At 42.1% G+C, this 13743-nt stretch overlaps 1 protein-coding gene across 2 annotated transcripts in view; it reads right to left on the bottom strand.

Moving 5' to 3' along the window:
- Positions 1–641: 641 nt before the first annotated feature.
- Positions 642–13743, bottom strand: part of LOC147020606 (WD repeat-containing protein 20-like) — a 46887-nt gene continuing 33785 nt past the window's right edge. Inside the window, exons 2-4 of one of the 2 annotated variants that reach the window (XM_085896091.1) lie at positions 10049–10231; positions 3332–4666; positions 642–1692 (exon numbers count right to left, since the gene is read on the bottom strand). In XM_085896091.1, the coding sequence (XP_085752217.1) occupies positions 1639–1692; positions 3332–4666; positions 10049–10231 (1572 nt within the window). In that variant the 3' untranslated portion in view covers positions 642–1638. Of the gene's footprint in view, positions 1693–3328; positions 4667–10048; positions 10232–13743 lie in introns of both variants that reach the window. The other variant, XM_085896090.1, reaches the window with a different exon arrangement.

The raw sequence follows: 13743 nt of genomic DNA on the forward strand, positions 1-13743 counted from the left end.
CTTGGTTGGATACGTATTCATATTCCCTATTCTCGTGTTGTTCTGCTCGAAGGCAAATCTGGTACGGCTGAAGAAGTTTCTTGGCAAGGTTTAAGCTGGGTAGTTTACCATTGCCTTGCCAGTCAGTACACATACAAGTGAAAACATAAAAGTATGAATTTTTTTTTTTTTGGAGCACATTCTTGATCAGCAGACTTACTGAACCATTTCCATGGTTTAGGATCCTTTAAACAGATAGCTAGACATTTCCATTGGCAGATTTGCAACTCTTCAAAGACGAAAAGAGAAGTGACTTGAGCACCGAGGTTAATTTACGGAAAGGCAAAGAGGATGACGGGATAAATCAGCTTCTGCACGCAAAATCAGTCAGAAATTTGGAGACAGGTAGTCCACACATCAGATGGATTATTTTGACCGTGTGTGATCTCCACATGCGGGTTTCAGAAGGTGCAACGGGAGCCCTCCCAAGTCTCAAAGTATCCACCTTCGTGTGAGTGTGAGTGTTTTTTTTTGTGGAGTCCTACACACCGAAATGATCGTGCATCAGTGCATCCGTTCGTGAGCAGGTACACGTACTGGGAAAAAAAAAAAAGCATCCTTGCACACGACACAAGCAAATGAGAAGAAAGAAAAAACAAACATCTGATTCGTTCATTTTTTATTTAAACAAATATAGTTTATACCTCTCCAGCAAGTCTTATGCAGTGCAGACAGGGCTATACAACGTGGCATAGTATTACACAAAGATTTGTACAAATGCGAAATTTTAATTATAATTTTTACATTGTGCACAAAATGAAAAAAAAAAAAAAGAAATAAAAAGGAATACTTACATCAAATATCTTGTACACCCTGATCCACAAATAATAATAGCGCATCTCATCTCTGTGTACACTCCCTTGGAAACATACATTTATACAGAACAAGGCTGGAGTGTCTATTTACCAGGCATTACATCTTTACGCAGATATTTTCCACTTCGACCTGCCGTTCAGAAAACCGCATTCCGATTGAAATAAAACAGACTTCGTCCCTGTCGCATTTTCACCTGTGTACCACGGATCTTAAAACGAACCGACGTTTTCTTTCGAGCCACCTTTCCCAACCCCTGACAGAACGCAGGGGTTAAAGTGCAAAGGTCTAACATCGACGGTCCCCGAGGATGGCTGCAGTCGGCCAACGACCTATCACTGCTCCAGCAATGCCAGACATAACCCACAAGGCAAAGGAAACTGCAGCTTTCACCGTCACTCTGGCAAGTGCCGATGTATTCGTCTGGCTCGTCCGACGTTGACGACCTCGGGTCTCTGAGGTGCCACGGGCTTGAGGACCAAGGGACGGGTTTGGTCATTTTATTCTGGTCTGGTTTACTCGGAGGGAAGTCGACAAACATGGGTCAGGGCAAGAAAGGTGGAAGCATTTCTGCACAACGTGAGAAAGTTCCTGTGTGGTTTGTAAAACACAGCTCAAGAGCAGTGTGGTGCGCCTGATATCCAAAGAGCAGAAGGCTCTCGGTTTGAGGCCGATGCTGCTCCAGCAAAGTAGACATCACAGGGGCCAGCTGCCTATTATTTTTGTTTGAAGCTAGTGATCCATAGCTGTTGTTTGGTCCACTGCAGGTTGCGGCCATGTGAGGGGCTATACAACAGTACCGCTGGGTGAGTTGGATTGGGTCTGTGCGGTCGAGATGCCCTGAAACAAAAGCACAATGTCAAAAGAAGTCCGCAAATATTGAAGTCACAAAACAATCCTTACAAAAAAAAAAAAATCTCCCTTCAGAGTGCAGTTTTAAATATGGGATTTTTGAGCACAAGACCTCACGGTTGGAAAGCCACAATGTAATCGGAGCAATACCGACCTCTGCTGGCAAAAGCACACAAGTACATGCCAGCTCGATGAAAGTTGGACACAAACCGACCAAAATGTTCAGCAGATCAGATCCCACTGCAGACCACTACTGTATTTATGATTCACTTCACCAAAAGTCTATACATAATGGAAGGAAAGTATGTTTGTGTGTGTATATATATATATAAATATATATATATATATATATATATATATATATATATAAAAAAAAGACTCCACCAAGAGGATTTGACCGATGAAGCTGAAACTTTCAGGGATTGATGAGGGTACCCCGAAGTTGTGCCTGTGTAAGTTTTGCGAGATTTAATAAAGTTTTGAAAAAAATTATTCTTCTTTTTTCACCTATCTTGGCATTTTTCTTGCGGGGGGGGGGGGGGGCGGGGAATCGCAAATTTTCAAAAAGTCCGATAAGGAGGCCTAATACAGGAAAATACCGTCAAATAAAAATTGCAGGAAGTGGTCGAGTACGGAGCTACTCGGATCTTAAAAATATTGAATACTTTGGACGGGATTCCTTGGGAGAAAAATAAAATAAAATAAGGAAGAGAAAATTTATTTTGGGAAAATATATTGTTTTCAGCAAAAGCTGGAACGGCACCCGGTATTGTGCATTCGCCAGACTGAACAGTTTACGTTTTGTATCCCACTGATCGACCGGATCTGAATCTGGACCAGAACCAAACTCGAATCGGATTGTTCTGGTCACCTACCCAAATCACCCAAGTTTTGTCGTAACCCGTCTATAACCTTTTTAAATACAGCATCGTGCTGTACATCATTTTTGGTCCCATCTCTCAATTATGAAGGAGCACTTCAAAAACAAAAAAAACGATCGTATCTGGACCTGGATCTTCAACAAAATCAAATCGATTCATCCTCGTTACACACGCGACCTGTCCATAACTTTTTTGAGATATCCTGCTCATAAATAGGCAGACAGGGTTGCAAACATAACCTCCCGCCCACCATCGGTTTCGGAAGTAATTAAATTGCAATTCCAACAAATGCATCAATGCCGAAACAAAAAAAAAAAGTCAAAAGCAGCACAACAAGAAAAAGATTGAATTACGTTCGTGAAGACAAAGTCATCAACAAGAATCTGCACAGTAATGCAGAGGAACGATTGGATGCACCGCTCGGAAAATTGGTTTAACGGAAGCTTTTTCCCAAAGTAAAAAGCTCACAACTGTGACCACTATTGAATACGAACACTTGGCGGCAACATCTGCAGATGGTGATTTGGGGCTCCAGATTGAACTTAAAGGTAAGCTGGCTAAAAACAAACAAAAAATAGGCCTGCAATAATCGCTTCCGTAGAGAGCGGGTGTTTCTAATGCAAATAAAAGAAACCGTGTAATGAAATAAATGCATAAACTACCATCCCCACATTCACCAATCTCTCCCTCCATCGCAACCCAAAACCCTGCCCAGAACCCTTTCCCCACCACCCTCATCTCACCACCTTTCCTGGCCTCGCCCATGTGCAGATGAAGCCCTCTTGACAACCGGTGACAATTGAATCCTCCAAAAACACAAGAACTGTGAGCCGCTCATGTGCTATTTTCTTGCATACAAGAGGTTCAAGAAGTGGAATTTCATCCATACGTGGACACGGTGGCGTCCCAAGGAGCTTTGCTGGATCACTGCGCCCTTTGGTCCCAGAGCCACTGCTACCACCACCACCACCCTGTAATAATCGTTCACTGCTTTTGCTGCCAACATGGCTGAGGCTGTGATTACGTTTGTGGTCCCGATCTCGACCGCTCACCCTCTCGTGAAGAGCCAGTGTCGCAAATTTGGTTATCCCAGCAGCAATCGTTCCATCCATGAGACCACCACTCTTCCCACTGCCCGTATTGCTGTTACTTCCCCCGCCTCCCCCTCCTCCACCACCACCACCACCAGCTGCTGGTGAATGGGGTAATGAATTGGAGCGTGGCAAGCCAGAGTTAGGCGTAGCAGCATTGGCATTGATCGTAGGGTTTGCATTTGACAAAATTTGTGTAGTGGATGGGCTGGTGGCATTCATAATGTTAGTTTGCGTGCGTGCTCTTGACAGTGGGTGTCTTGGAAACAAAGAGTCCTCAGTGAGATCCCAGAGGCACAACTGTGTGTCCTGACCTACAGAGCCAAAACGGTAAGTGACATTTGCTGGGCGTGCATCTGCAGAGCGCGAGAGCGTGCTGTTTGCTCGATCACGCCGTCCATCACGCAGTTCATCATCGCTGCCACTCATCTCAAGAATGGCATCACTTCCACCACTCACATCCTCAATGCTTGTTGTGTAAGGGTCAAACGCCACCACACTGACCCAAGACTTGTGTCCATGGCCCCGTGCCACCACTCTCCCTTCCACAAATGACCAAACCGTGACCAAGTCATCCTCTCCACCAGTAGCAACATAGTGCCCATCAGGGCTCCAGCACACACAAAGTAGGCCACCAAAGTAGCTGCGCATCGTGCCACGTGCCTCCATAAATTCAAAGTGGAAAACTCGGAGGAACCCATCCTGGCCAGCACAAGCCAGATGGCTACCATCCGGTGAAAATGCAAACTCATTGATGGCGCAGTCACCAACTGCCCAGCGTAGCAGAGGATTTCGTGCTGCCTTGCTCTTACAGGTGTACACTGTAAAGCCATCACCCTGCTTCATCTGTGTGTATGTTGGTGCACTCGAGCCACAACCCAATTCTTCATTGTACAAGTAGAGGTTACCACTTGAGTGAGACACCAGGAAGAGGTTCTCGCTGCCAGGCACCCACTTGAGGCACGTCACTCGCGTCTTGTCGATCAACCGCTGTTGGCGACACCAACAAATAACAAAAAAGTCAAATTTCCTGAATAATTTCAATGGAAAGAAGACAAAAATCAGATGTTTGCCATTTTAAATAGAACGACTGTTTGAAGAAACAAAAACAATTCTAATATCTTTCCAAAAAAACAACAACAAAAGAAAGCAATGGAGGATGTTGGAATGTTAAACATAAACAGATCTTTCACCAAGAGATAAACTAACACGAGAGGATCAAAAGTTTCAGATAACTACCCTCACAAAAATACAACAAAAAAGGCAAAAGTTAAAATGCAACAAAATATATCAAATGTAATCCATGAAAACACTCTGGGCTGGTGCAAAGGATTCTAATCTTGTTCCTCTGGAGGCAATCAAGTCAAAGGTTCTCCATGTTATCGGTACATCTCAGCAGGAGGCCAAATCCCAAGGTCTGCTTCTTCCTCACCACAGGCAGGTTGGTCGACTCAGTTCCCTATCCCATCATTCCTGGCCTCATTCCTCCCATCCTGTCTTCCCTTCGTCCTCTCAGTCCAGAGAGAGACATTGCACATAGGGGTACAACAACCTCGGATACAGTTTACATGCTACAAGAATGAGGAAAACTTGGAAATCGCCTTAGCCCCACATGCACTCTGTGCTCATAAATTTTTCACAAGCGGTTCATGAAAACCAATTGAAACTTAGTACAAAATGTTACATTATAATTGTTTAATTGCTGTGCAAGTGGTTGGAAGTACTTTCGCACTTTATTTCTGACATAACCTGGCCAAAACTCAACCAAATTCGTTTCACATGACAAAAAGATAGTTGATGTTGTTGTGGAAAATGGGATGAATAAGAAAACATTTCATGACAAAGTGTAAGGAACATATTTGGCTCGAGTGTAAATTAAATTGTGAAAGCTTTTTAAAGTTGGTGACGTGTCACCTGAAAGTTAAACGTTGATATATATTAAAGGGCGATCAAATTCCATGTTAAAATCTGTACTACAAGAGGTTTTTCTGTGCGTCTGTCACCATTTTTCTCAGAGATAGCCAAACGGATCTTCGTCAAACCTTCAGAGGTTTATCAGTAAGTGTCGGCGAGTGTTTAAGGCAAAAGCAATTTTTTTGAAAAATTTGAAAGAAAAAAAAAAGTTGGATTTTCTTTTTCTTTTTAACTTGCTCTGTAGTGCCTCAGCCTTTGTAGCTATGTGAAAGGTAATATTAAATGATCCCTGATCCCATTCCTTTGTGGGTGGAGGGAAGTGCTTTTGACCCCCACCAAAAAAATTAATAATAATAAATTGATTTCTTCAAAATGCCAGCAGGATTGGAACAGCAACAGGCAATGCTGGGTAGCTCCTGCTCATACAGTACAGTACAGGTGAATATTTTTGTTTTTGTATACAGGCGTATTGCGATTTGGAGTCAGAGGGACATTTTGTAAGTTTTTTTTAAATTATTTCATGGTTCACCACTTCCTCTCCGACAAGTGCGATGCAATTGGAGGCAAAGGCACTGTTGGTGGTCGGTTACGACTAATAGGCAAATTGATGACTAGAGAAGCATTGCAGTGTCCACAGATTGTCATTTGTGTCTGGGATGTGCACAGTTTTTGAGGTTCTCGTTTTTTTTGGCTGTTTATCATTATCTTCCTCATGAGTGGAACTTTCAAGCAGATGTACAGTTCTCAACCAGATCCTCTGCCAGATCTTCTGCCGAAAGGGTATCGGAATAAACTACAATTGCTCATTCGACGGTTGGCTGGTGTCAGGAAGATGAGCTGGAGAAATGTTTTCTGCACCGGAGGCCTTTTATTCAGGTTCCATGTCCGAGATGGAGTATCGATGCCTTCCCTTGCTTAATTGCTCGTTTCAAGAGCTTGTTGAGTCTGGCGAATGCAAGAATCCCCTTTTTACCTCATAGTCGTACTCTTATGATGTCATCACAGGATACATGGATGTATACCAAAATTGTCTGGATTGGTGTCAACGGCTTGGCAGGCTTGTTAATAAATATCGAGTACTCATTGTAGCACTTGTGGTGGAACTGTAACTCAAGGGCAACGAAATCCTCACCGTCAATCTGTGAAAGCAGAATGGAGACTTCTTTTCGCTGAACTACTTGCAGAAATGGACCTACATGATTGCGTTCACATTTAACCAACTTTACCAGTGACCAATTTCCAGAAATGCGATCTTGTTTACACTTGTTGGAATAGCATCGTACACATTAATCTGGAAGCATGTACCATCTCTTCCAAGTTCATGCACTGCTCACTCCTTCAGACCGAAGCACTAGTTTGCTGTGGGACTCTCTGATGTTTGTTCTCTGCCCCCCCCCCCACCAAAAAAAAAAAACCTCCAAACCCCTCCTTCCCACACACTCCCCGTGTAAATATTGATTGCTCCCTCATCTGGATTCAGTTGCATCGGTAAAGAAGAAAGAGCAAATAGAGATTTCAGATCCTTGAAAGTACGTGTGTTATGTGGTGTTTGTGTGCACACCAGTGTGTTACATAATTAATAATACAGTATTCATCATTAATATGTTCCAATAGATAATTAGCACATAATTCATAAAAGTACTCAAGTTCCAATTATACCTATTTGATAGATATACTCCTTTAGACATTATCTATCATATTTATATCATGACGAAGACAAAAACCATGTGGACTCATTGATTAGAGGCATGCATTCAGGCCTTGGATACCTCAGTTACAAGTAGTCAATGACAAACATGAGAATCCTGACAAAGGAAACTCAACCGTATGCATTTCTTTTCAACTCCCAACTCTAAGCCAAGCTTGGCAAAGTTATGTTTATTTCCCCTCATATTTTGAAAAATTATCAAGATGCACAAGTGGTCACAATCCAAACAAACAGTTTTCAACACAAATTTAATGCAATCATTTGTATTAGTTTGTGTTTAAAATAAAATCCTTGAACTCGTCACTGACACTACATGTTAATTTACGTAGCACAGGCTACCAAGGCAGGCGCAGAGTTGAACTTACAAATGAAGTACGTTTCATATCTCACCTTTAAAAACCACATTTCTTGGCCTTCCTCCCAACTTGACATCACAGACGCATTTGTAACACTCGTAATGGTGGCCTATCTTGTCATTTTCCGGTTGAGTGTTGATGCACGATTGTTCACCTTCAAACTCTAAACCAAGATTGGCTTCAGTGTCCGCAACTACTTTGCTTTTTTTGCTCTCATACTTCTTCCAATCAGTACCTAAACTGACGAATTGAAGCCAGGATTCCTGAAATTACTGTTTGTTGAAATTTTGTAGAAAACTCAGCAGTCTTCTCATCCGAGTCAGACGTGGGCGCCGCCATATTGCCTTCGTCGGTGGTCCCGCCAGAGAGAACGTCACTTGTGATTGATCAATCGTGCTAATTAACTGCAGTTGTACCGTATTGTACTGTAATGCTCTTTCTGATATGTCAAATTTGTCACAAGAGTTCACAAAAATTTGAATATTCTTAGCCATGATTCCATCTATTTTTACCACTTATTTTCAATATTTCCCCATGGGGAATAGAGATATTAAAAAAAAAATGTAATATTGTATAATCCACTATAAATGGATGAGGTGTGAATGTCATACTTTTTGTCAATTAATTACATATGTCTATTCATCAGTTACGCACTCTTGGAATGTAGCTTTTGACCCTTTAGAGTGCTGACACCCCTTTGAATTTTGAAGACCTTTTAAGACACTGAAGACCCTTTAAGACCCCAAAGACAGATGAAACAAAAGACCCCGAGAAGCCAAAAGGTTCCGAGGTTAAAAGACCCTGAGGTCCCAAAAGTCCCCAAAAGACCAAGAGGACCAAAAAGACCCTGAAGACCCAAAAGTTCCCAAGGACATAAAAAAGACCTAAAAGTCTCAGAGGATTCAAAAGACCCCGAGGACCCAAAAGACCCTAAGGAACCAAAAGAGGCAGATGACCCAAAAGTCCCCAAGGACCCAAAAGTCCTTCAACAACCCAAAAGACCCCCAGGACCCAGTAGGATTCTACAACAAATGGGTGAGGTGTGTGTGTGTGTGTGTGTGTGTGTGTGTGTGTGTGTGTGTGTGTGTGTGTGTGTGTGTGTGTGTGTGTGTGTGTGTGTGTGTGTGTGTGTGTGTGTGTGTGTGTGTGTGTGTGTGTGTGTGTGTGTGTGTGGGCATGTTTTTTGTGGAGTTCTACGAGAGCGTTCTGATGTGGAATCGAAACCAAAATTAGTCATGACCTCCCGAGTTAACTAGGCTAATTAACTACAAAAAATCCATTAGCATTCCCACGTTTTAAATGCACACCATGTTAAGGTATATAATGAAACAGAAGACCAAGAAGGAACTCGAAGAAGTAAATATCAAAGATTGAGTCATCAGGAGGAACCTGGATAGGATTCGGATTTTAGCCGCTACTCCACAACCCTCAAACCCATCCAGGTGCAGCCACCAAGTGGGCCTTACAGAAAAATTTCTGCAATAATTTAGTTCTCCTGGGAGAGATAGATAATGAAAGAGTAATGGAGAGTAAAAGGGATGAAAGATGAGAAAAAGCAAGAATTAGAATTAATAAAGAGAATTGTGAAAAAAAAAAGCAGCTCAATACGTCCGACCATGGCATGGCATTCCGATTACAAAATAAACAACAAAAACAATGATAACATTGTAACAAAGCATATATTAATACTAATAATATTTACAACAATCATAAGAATAGTAGTATCATATGGCAAAAAAGAACATACAATCCCCATGCTGGCCCCAAGCACATCTGGGCTTGGTGAAAGGCAAGCGAATGCTCAAGTAGTACAGCAGGCAGGTATGCTGCAAGGCTGTGAAGACCAATGAAAATTTGGTCCATCGGACCAACTGGCCCACCAGTTACTGTGAAAAAGATGAAATTACCCCCAGCTCTGTAGCACACATGAAGAAGTTGGATCCAGACGTATTGTAGCCTCGTTCAGGTCGCGTGCATTCCACGAGATTCCCACACCTTCCCTCCCCAATCCAAATCTGAACACATCTCCATTCCTTCAAGCATCAATTCTCTCGCCTGTGGAACCGACTCGGTGTCTGTTGCCTTGTGCTCTTACCTCAAGACTTAAAAAGTACTGCCCACATCATTCCTTTTCCCATACCCAATTTGACTCATTACATACCAGACTACCCTCCTAACCAAATCAAGCATCTCCCAATGCCTTTCTGAGAACCGATGAACCTGCAACCCTGTCATTTAGGACCTCCATAAACCTAAACTTCTGCATGTAAAACTTTTATACATTTTCTTATTTTTACAAACAACAATACCCAAAAGACAATGAAGCTGAATGCAACATTTAAAGCTTGGAGCAACAAAAAAAAAAACCCCCATAAAAGTAGTAGTAATTGCTACCTCTTCATTGAAGAGCTTGCTCGTTTCCTTTTTAACAGGGTCCAAGAGCTGAACCTGTCCCGCAGAGAAGCCGACAAGGAGTGAAACACTCTCTCCCCGTGCTGTTACAGAATTCACGTCATGGCACGTTGGCTGCGTACCTTTGTAGATACGTTTGTCGATCGGCTTGCTCAGATCTGCTGCCTGTGACAACGACAAAAGAGTGCAACAATTATTGGCCCCCCTAGTCCTCAAAAATGTACACTTAAGTCACTCGTGTTTTAGTTCACAACAATCTTTATCCCCGACTCAGTCAGCTATCTCCAACACAATGACTCATAAGCCCAAAATCTAGACAGTACAGTACAAGGTTTGTTTGTTTTTTGAAAGATCAAAAAGGTTCATGGAAGAGCATGTACATAAATCACACCAATTAAATCATTATGAGACAATGGAAAATCAACATTGTATGGCATTTTAACCCGAGATGCCAACCTCATGAGCTGGAGACTCAAAGGGAACGCTAAACAGATAAAGACGAGTTATTCATGGAACTTATCTGATACAACAACGGGAATGAAAACACTCAAAGGTGAACACAAAATGGATTAGTAGAAACTTCCACAAACGGCATCACAATGAGATGCTGAATATTTCTTCAAATCCACAGATTACTTGGACATTTCAAGACATCAAAGTACAATGCAAGTTTATGATGACACCTGCAACAAATATATAATTGCACTGCATGTTGGAAGATTCACAAGGCGCACACTCACAAACAGGATTTTGCGAAGATAGAGCCGAGTTAAATGACAGTGTAGTGTTACCTGCGCCACCAAAGGTGGACGGAGGTTATGTATTCATCCCCGTTTGTTTGTGAGCAGAGCATTTCATAAACGTTATGGGCAGATTCAGACAAAACTAGATGGATGAGTTGGGTTGGTGACAAGAACAAGCCGATTTAATTTTGGTGAAGGTCCACATACAGATCCGACCTATCAGTGGGACACAAAAAGTAAGCTGTTAAGCCTGGCGGAGGTGTGTGCTCCACAAAGGGCCGTTGTACTTTTAATTGTGACAATTCCATGAAGAAAGCAAGTTCAGTATGTGAAGAAGGTGGCCAGCAGATGGTATTTTATTTTGTCGTCCGTTAACAGAGTGTGCTAGCGCACTCCAAGTTGGGATGACACAAAATAAAATAAATAAATAAATTAAAAAAGACGGTCCCACCCACTACATACAAAACTAAAGTTGGAGTATCTTCTCTAAAATGTTGATTAGGTTACATATGAGAGCCAACCTGGTCTGTTCAGCTGAATGTCCAAGCAGAATCACTTTCAGTACTCCAGACCATGGCAAAAGCAACAACAAAAAAGAGCACAAAACCAAGATCGGTCAAAACTGGTAAATCTTCTTCTCCTTCATCATAATATTGATGATAATAAAAATAATAATAATAATAATCATCATCATCATCGCATAGTGGCGTGCCCCTGTAATCCGGCTACTTGGAGGATCGCTTGAGGACGGGTGCTCTGCACTGGGCCGCGCTATGAGAGGGTGTAAGGCAGCCCGGAATCATGGCAAAACCCAATCCTTATCCCTGTGTCGTAAGAGGCGACCAGGGTTGCGTCAGGAAGGGCATCTGGCGTAAAACCTGCGCCAAATCAGTATACGGATCAAAGCGGATGATCCGCTGTGCCGACCCCTAATGGGAGCAGCCGAAAGACGAACAACAACAACATCATCTGCAGAAGGCGTATTTCCGAGCTGTCTCTCTCAATGGCAATGAATGATACTATCCGACAGTTTCACTTGGTGCAGCATCCTTTGCTATTGTAATTTTAATGGCTTGAAATGATTCCACGAAAATTACGCAAAACTGCATTCCTTTGTAAAATAAAAGGAAGGGATCAAAGGGGTGGGCAGGACTACAACTATCAATTAGACATTTGGCTTACGGCCAATCAGACCTTATCAGTAAGTTGGTGATGGCAACAACCCACAAATGTTTATATTGTTACAGTTTTGGGGGTTGATGAAATGATTCAATAGTACAGATAGGATTGTATAGTGCAGCATGGTCCATGGACGGGAAGAAGCACCTCAATATATTTAAGTCAAGGACTCTGTCAGCTTTAGTGTTATGTGTCACCACATGAGGGGTGGTGTGGTGTTAATTAGCTTAGGGAGTAAAAATAAGATCCCCTGTATGTGATTACCCTCTGTGATTTCCCCTATGTTTTTATCTTCCAAGTATGGTCATCAGCTATGGACAGAGTCCCTAAAACAAAAACAAAGTATGCAAACAAGGTAGGGATGGTCACAAGAAATGATCATGTAAAACCATCCTGACATCTTTCTTTGAATAATCATCCCAAGAAAAGACCAATTTATACTGAAAACACAAACACACAAACACACAAACACACAAACACACAAACACACAAACACACACACACACACACACACACACACACACACACACAAACACACAAACACACAAACACACAAACACACAAACACACAAACACACACGCAAAGTGACGGGTCTTATATTCCAGTCTGAAATAAAGAGCTCATTCTAATCACCAATTTTTGATTTACTTGAGTTATATAAAGCTGCTTGCACAATCCAACCACAATCCACTCAATCAAATAAATAAAGCTTTTTCACAAATTACATCATCAAATATACAAAGCTTATATTTATTATGTCTGTACATCAGATGCATCAGAATAATTTCTTGGTGTTCAAGCATGCCCCACTAGTACCATTTGTTCAACTACATTCTGGTATGTCACAAATTAGTCATCAAAATATTAACTCCATGTTATCATATCGTTCGTTATCGATGGTGCCAAGTTGAGGGCATTGGGTTTCGGCGCGAAGACCATATTCCCACCAACAGCTTTTAAACTCGACCAATCAGACCCCCTCGGTACATTTTGGGGCAAACGTGCCCAGCAAGACTGTTGTCCCCTGGTCGTTGTGCAATTAATGAAATAGATGAACCCAAGTGCATGTCCAAACGACAAAAGAGAGGATGTGCTCAGTAAAACGTACACCGCAGAATAGACAGCAGTCTAGTAGTTACACAGGCTTGTTTGAGAGATGGATGTCCAAAGAAACACTCCAGGCTATAACAATAACTAATATTGCATTACACATTTTACAGAAATGCAAAAAAAATATTCGGCAATTTTACTGACTCGTTCCCAACCCATCCTTTCTCCTTCCTCTTCCCTACCTCCTCCCCATCCCTCATATGCCCTCTCCAAGGCAGAGCTTTGTTCAAGGCAGCCAATATGCATCAACGATGAGGAAAGTCCAATGAGTGACCGATCTGGTGCTCATTGCTGTAACCACATTTTAATTACCTTCCAGGGTAGTTTGCATGAGCATTTGCAGTGTTAAAATGCATAAATGACACGAATGCATGTTCTTCTTTGCTCGAATGTAGCACAATTGGCGGAGGGGATGGCTCTGCCGCTGCCACGAATCTATATTGAAATACATACATGTAGAAGCATGAAATTTTCCATTTTGCCCTCATGGTGTGCTGAATGAATGCATGCCATTTGAAACGGGCTTGACAATGAAGGTCTTTCCCAGGATATGCAACAATGTGGAGGTGGGGTGGGAAAAAAAAGTGACCATGTTAAGGCACAGGGGAAAACAAGACAATAACTCAAAACAAGGTTAAAATATA

This window comes from Eptatretus burgeri, chromosome 9 (assembly GCF_056783735.1).
Source record: "Eptatretus burgeri isolate ZD-2024b chromosome 9, Ebu_testis_v1, whole genome shotgun sequence".
In the NCBI taxonomy this organism is placed as follows: Eukaryota; Metazoa; Chordata; class Myxini; order Myxiniformes; family Myxinidae; genus Eptatretus; species Eptatretus burgeri.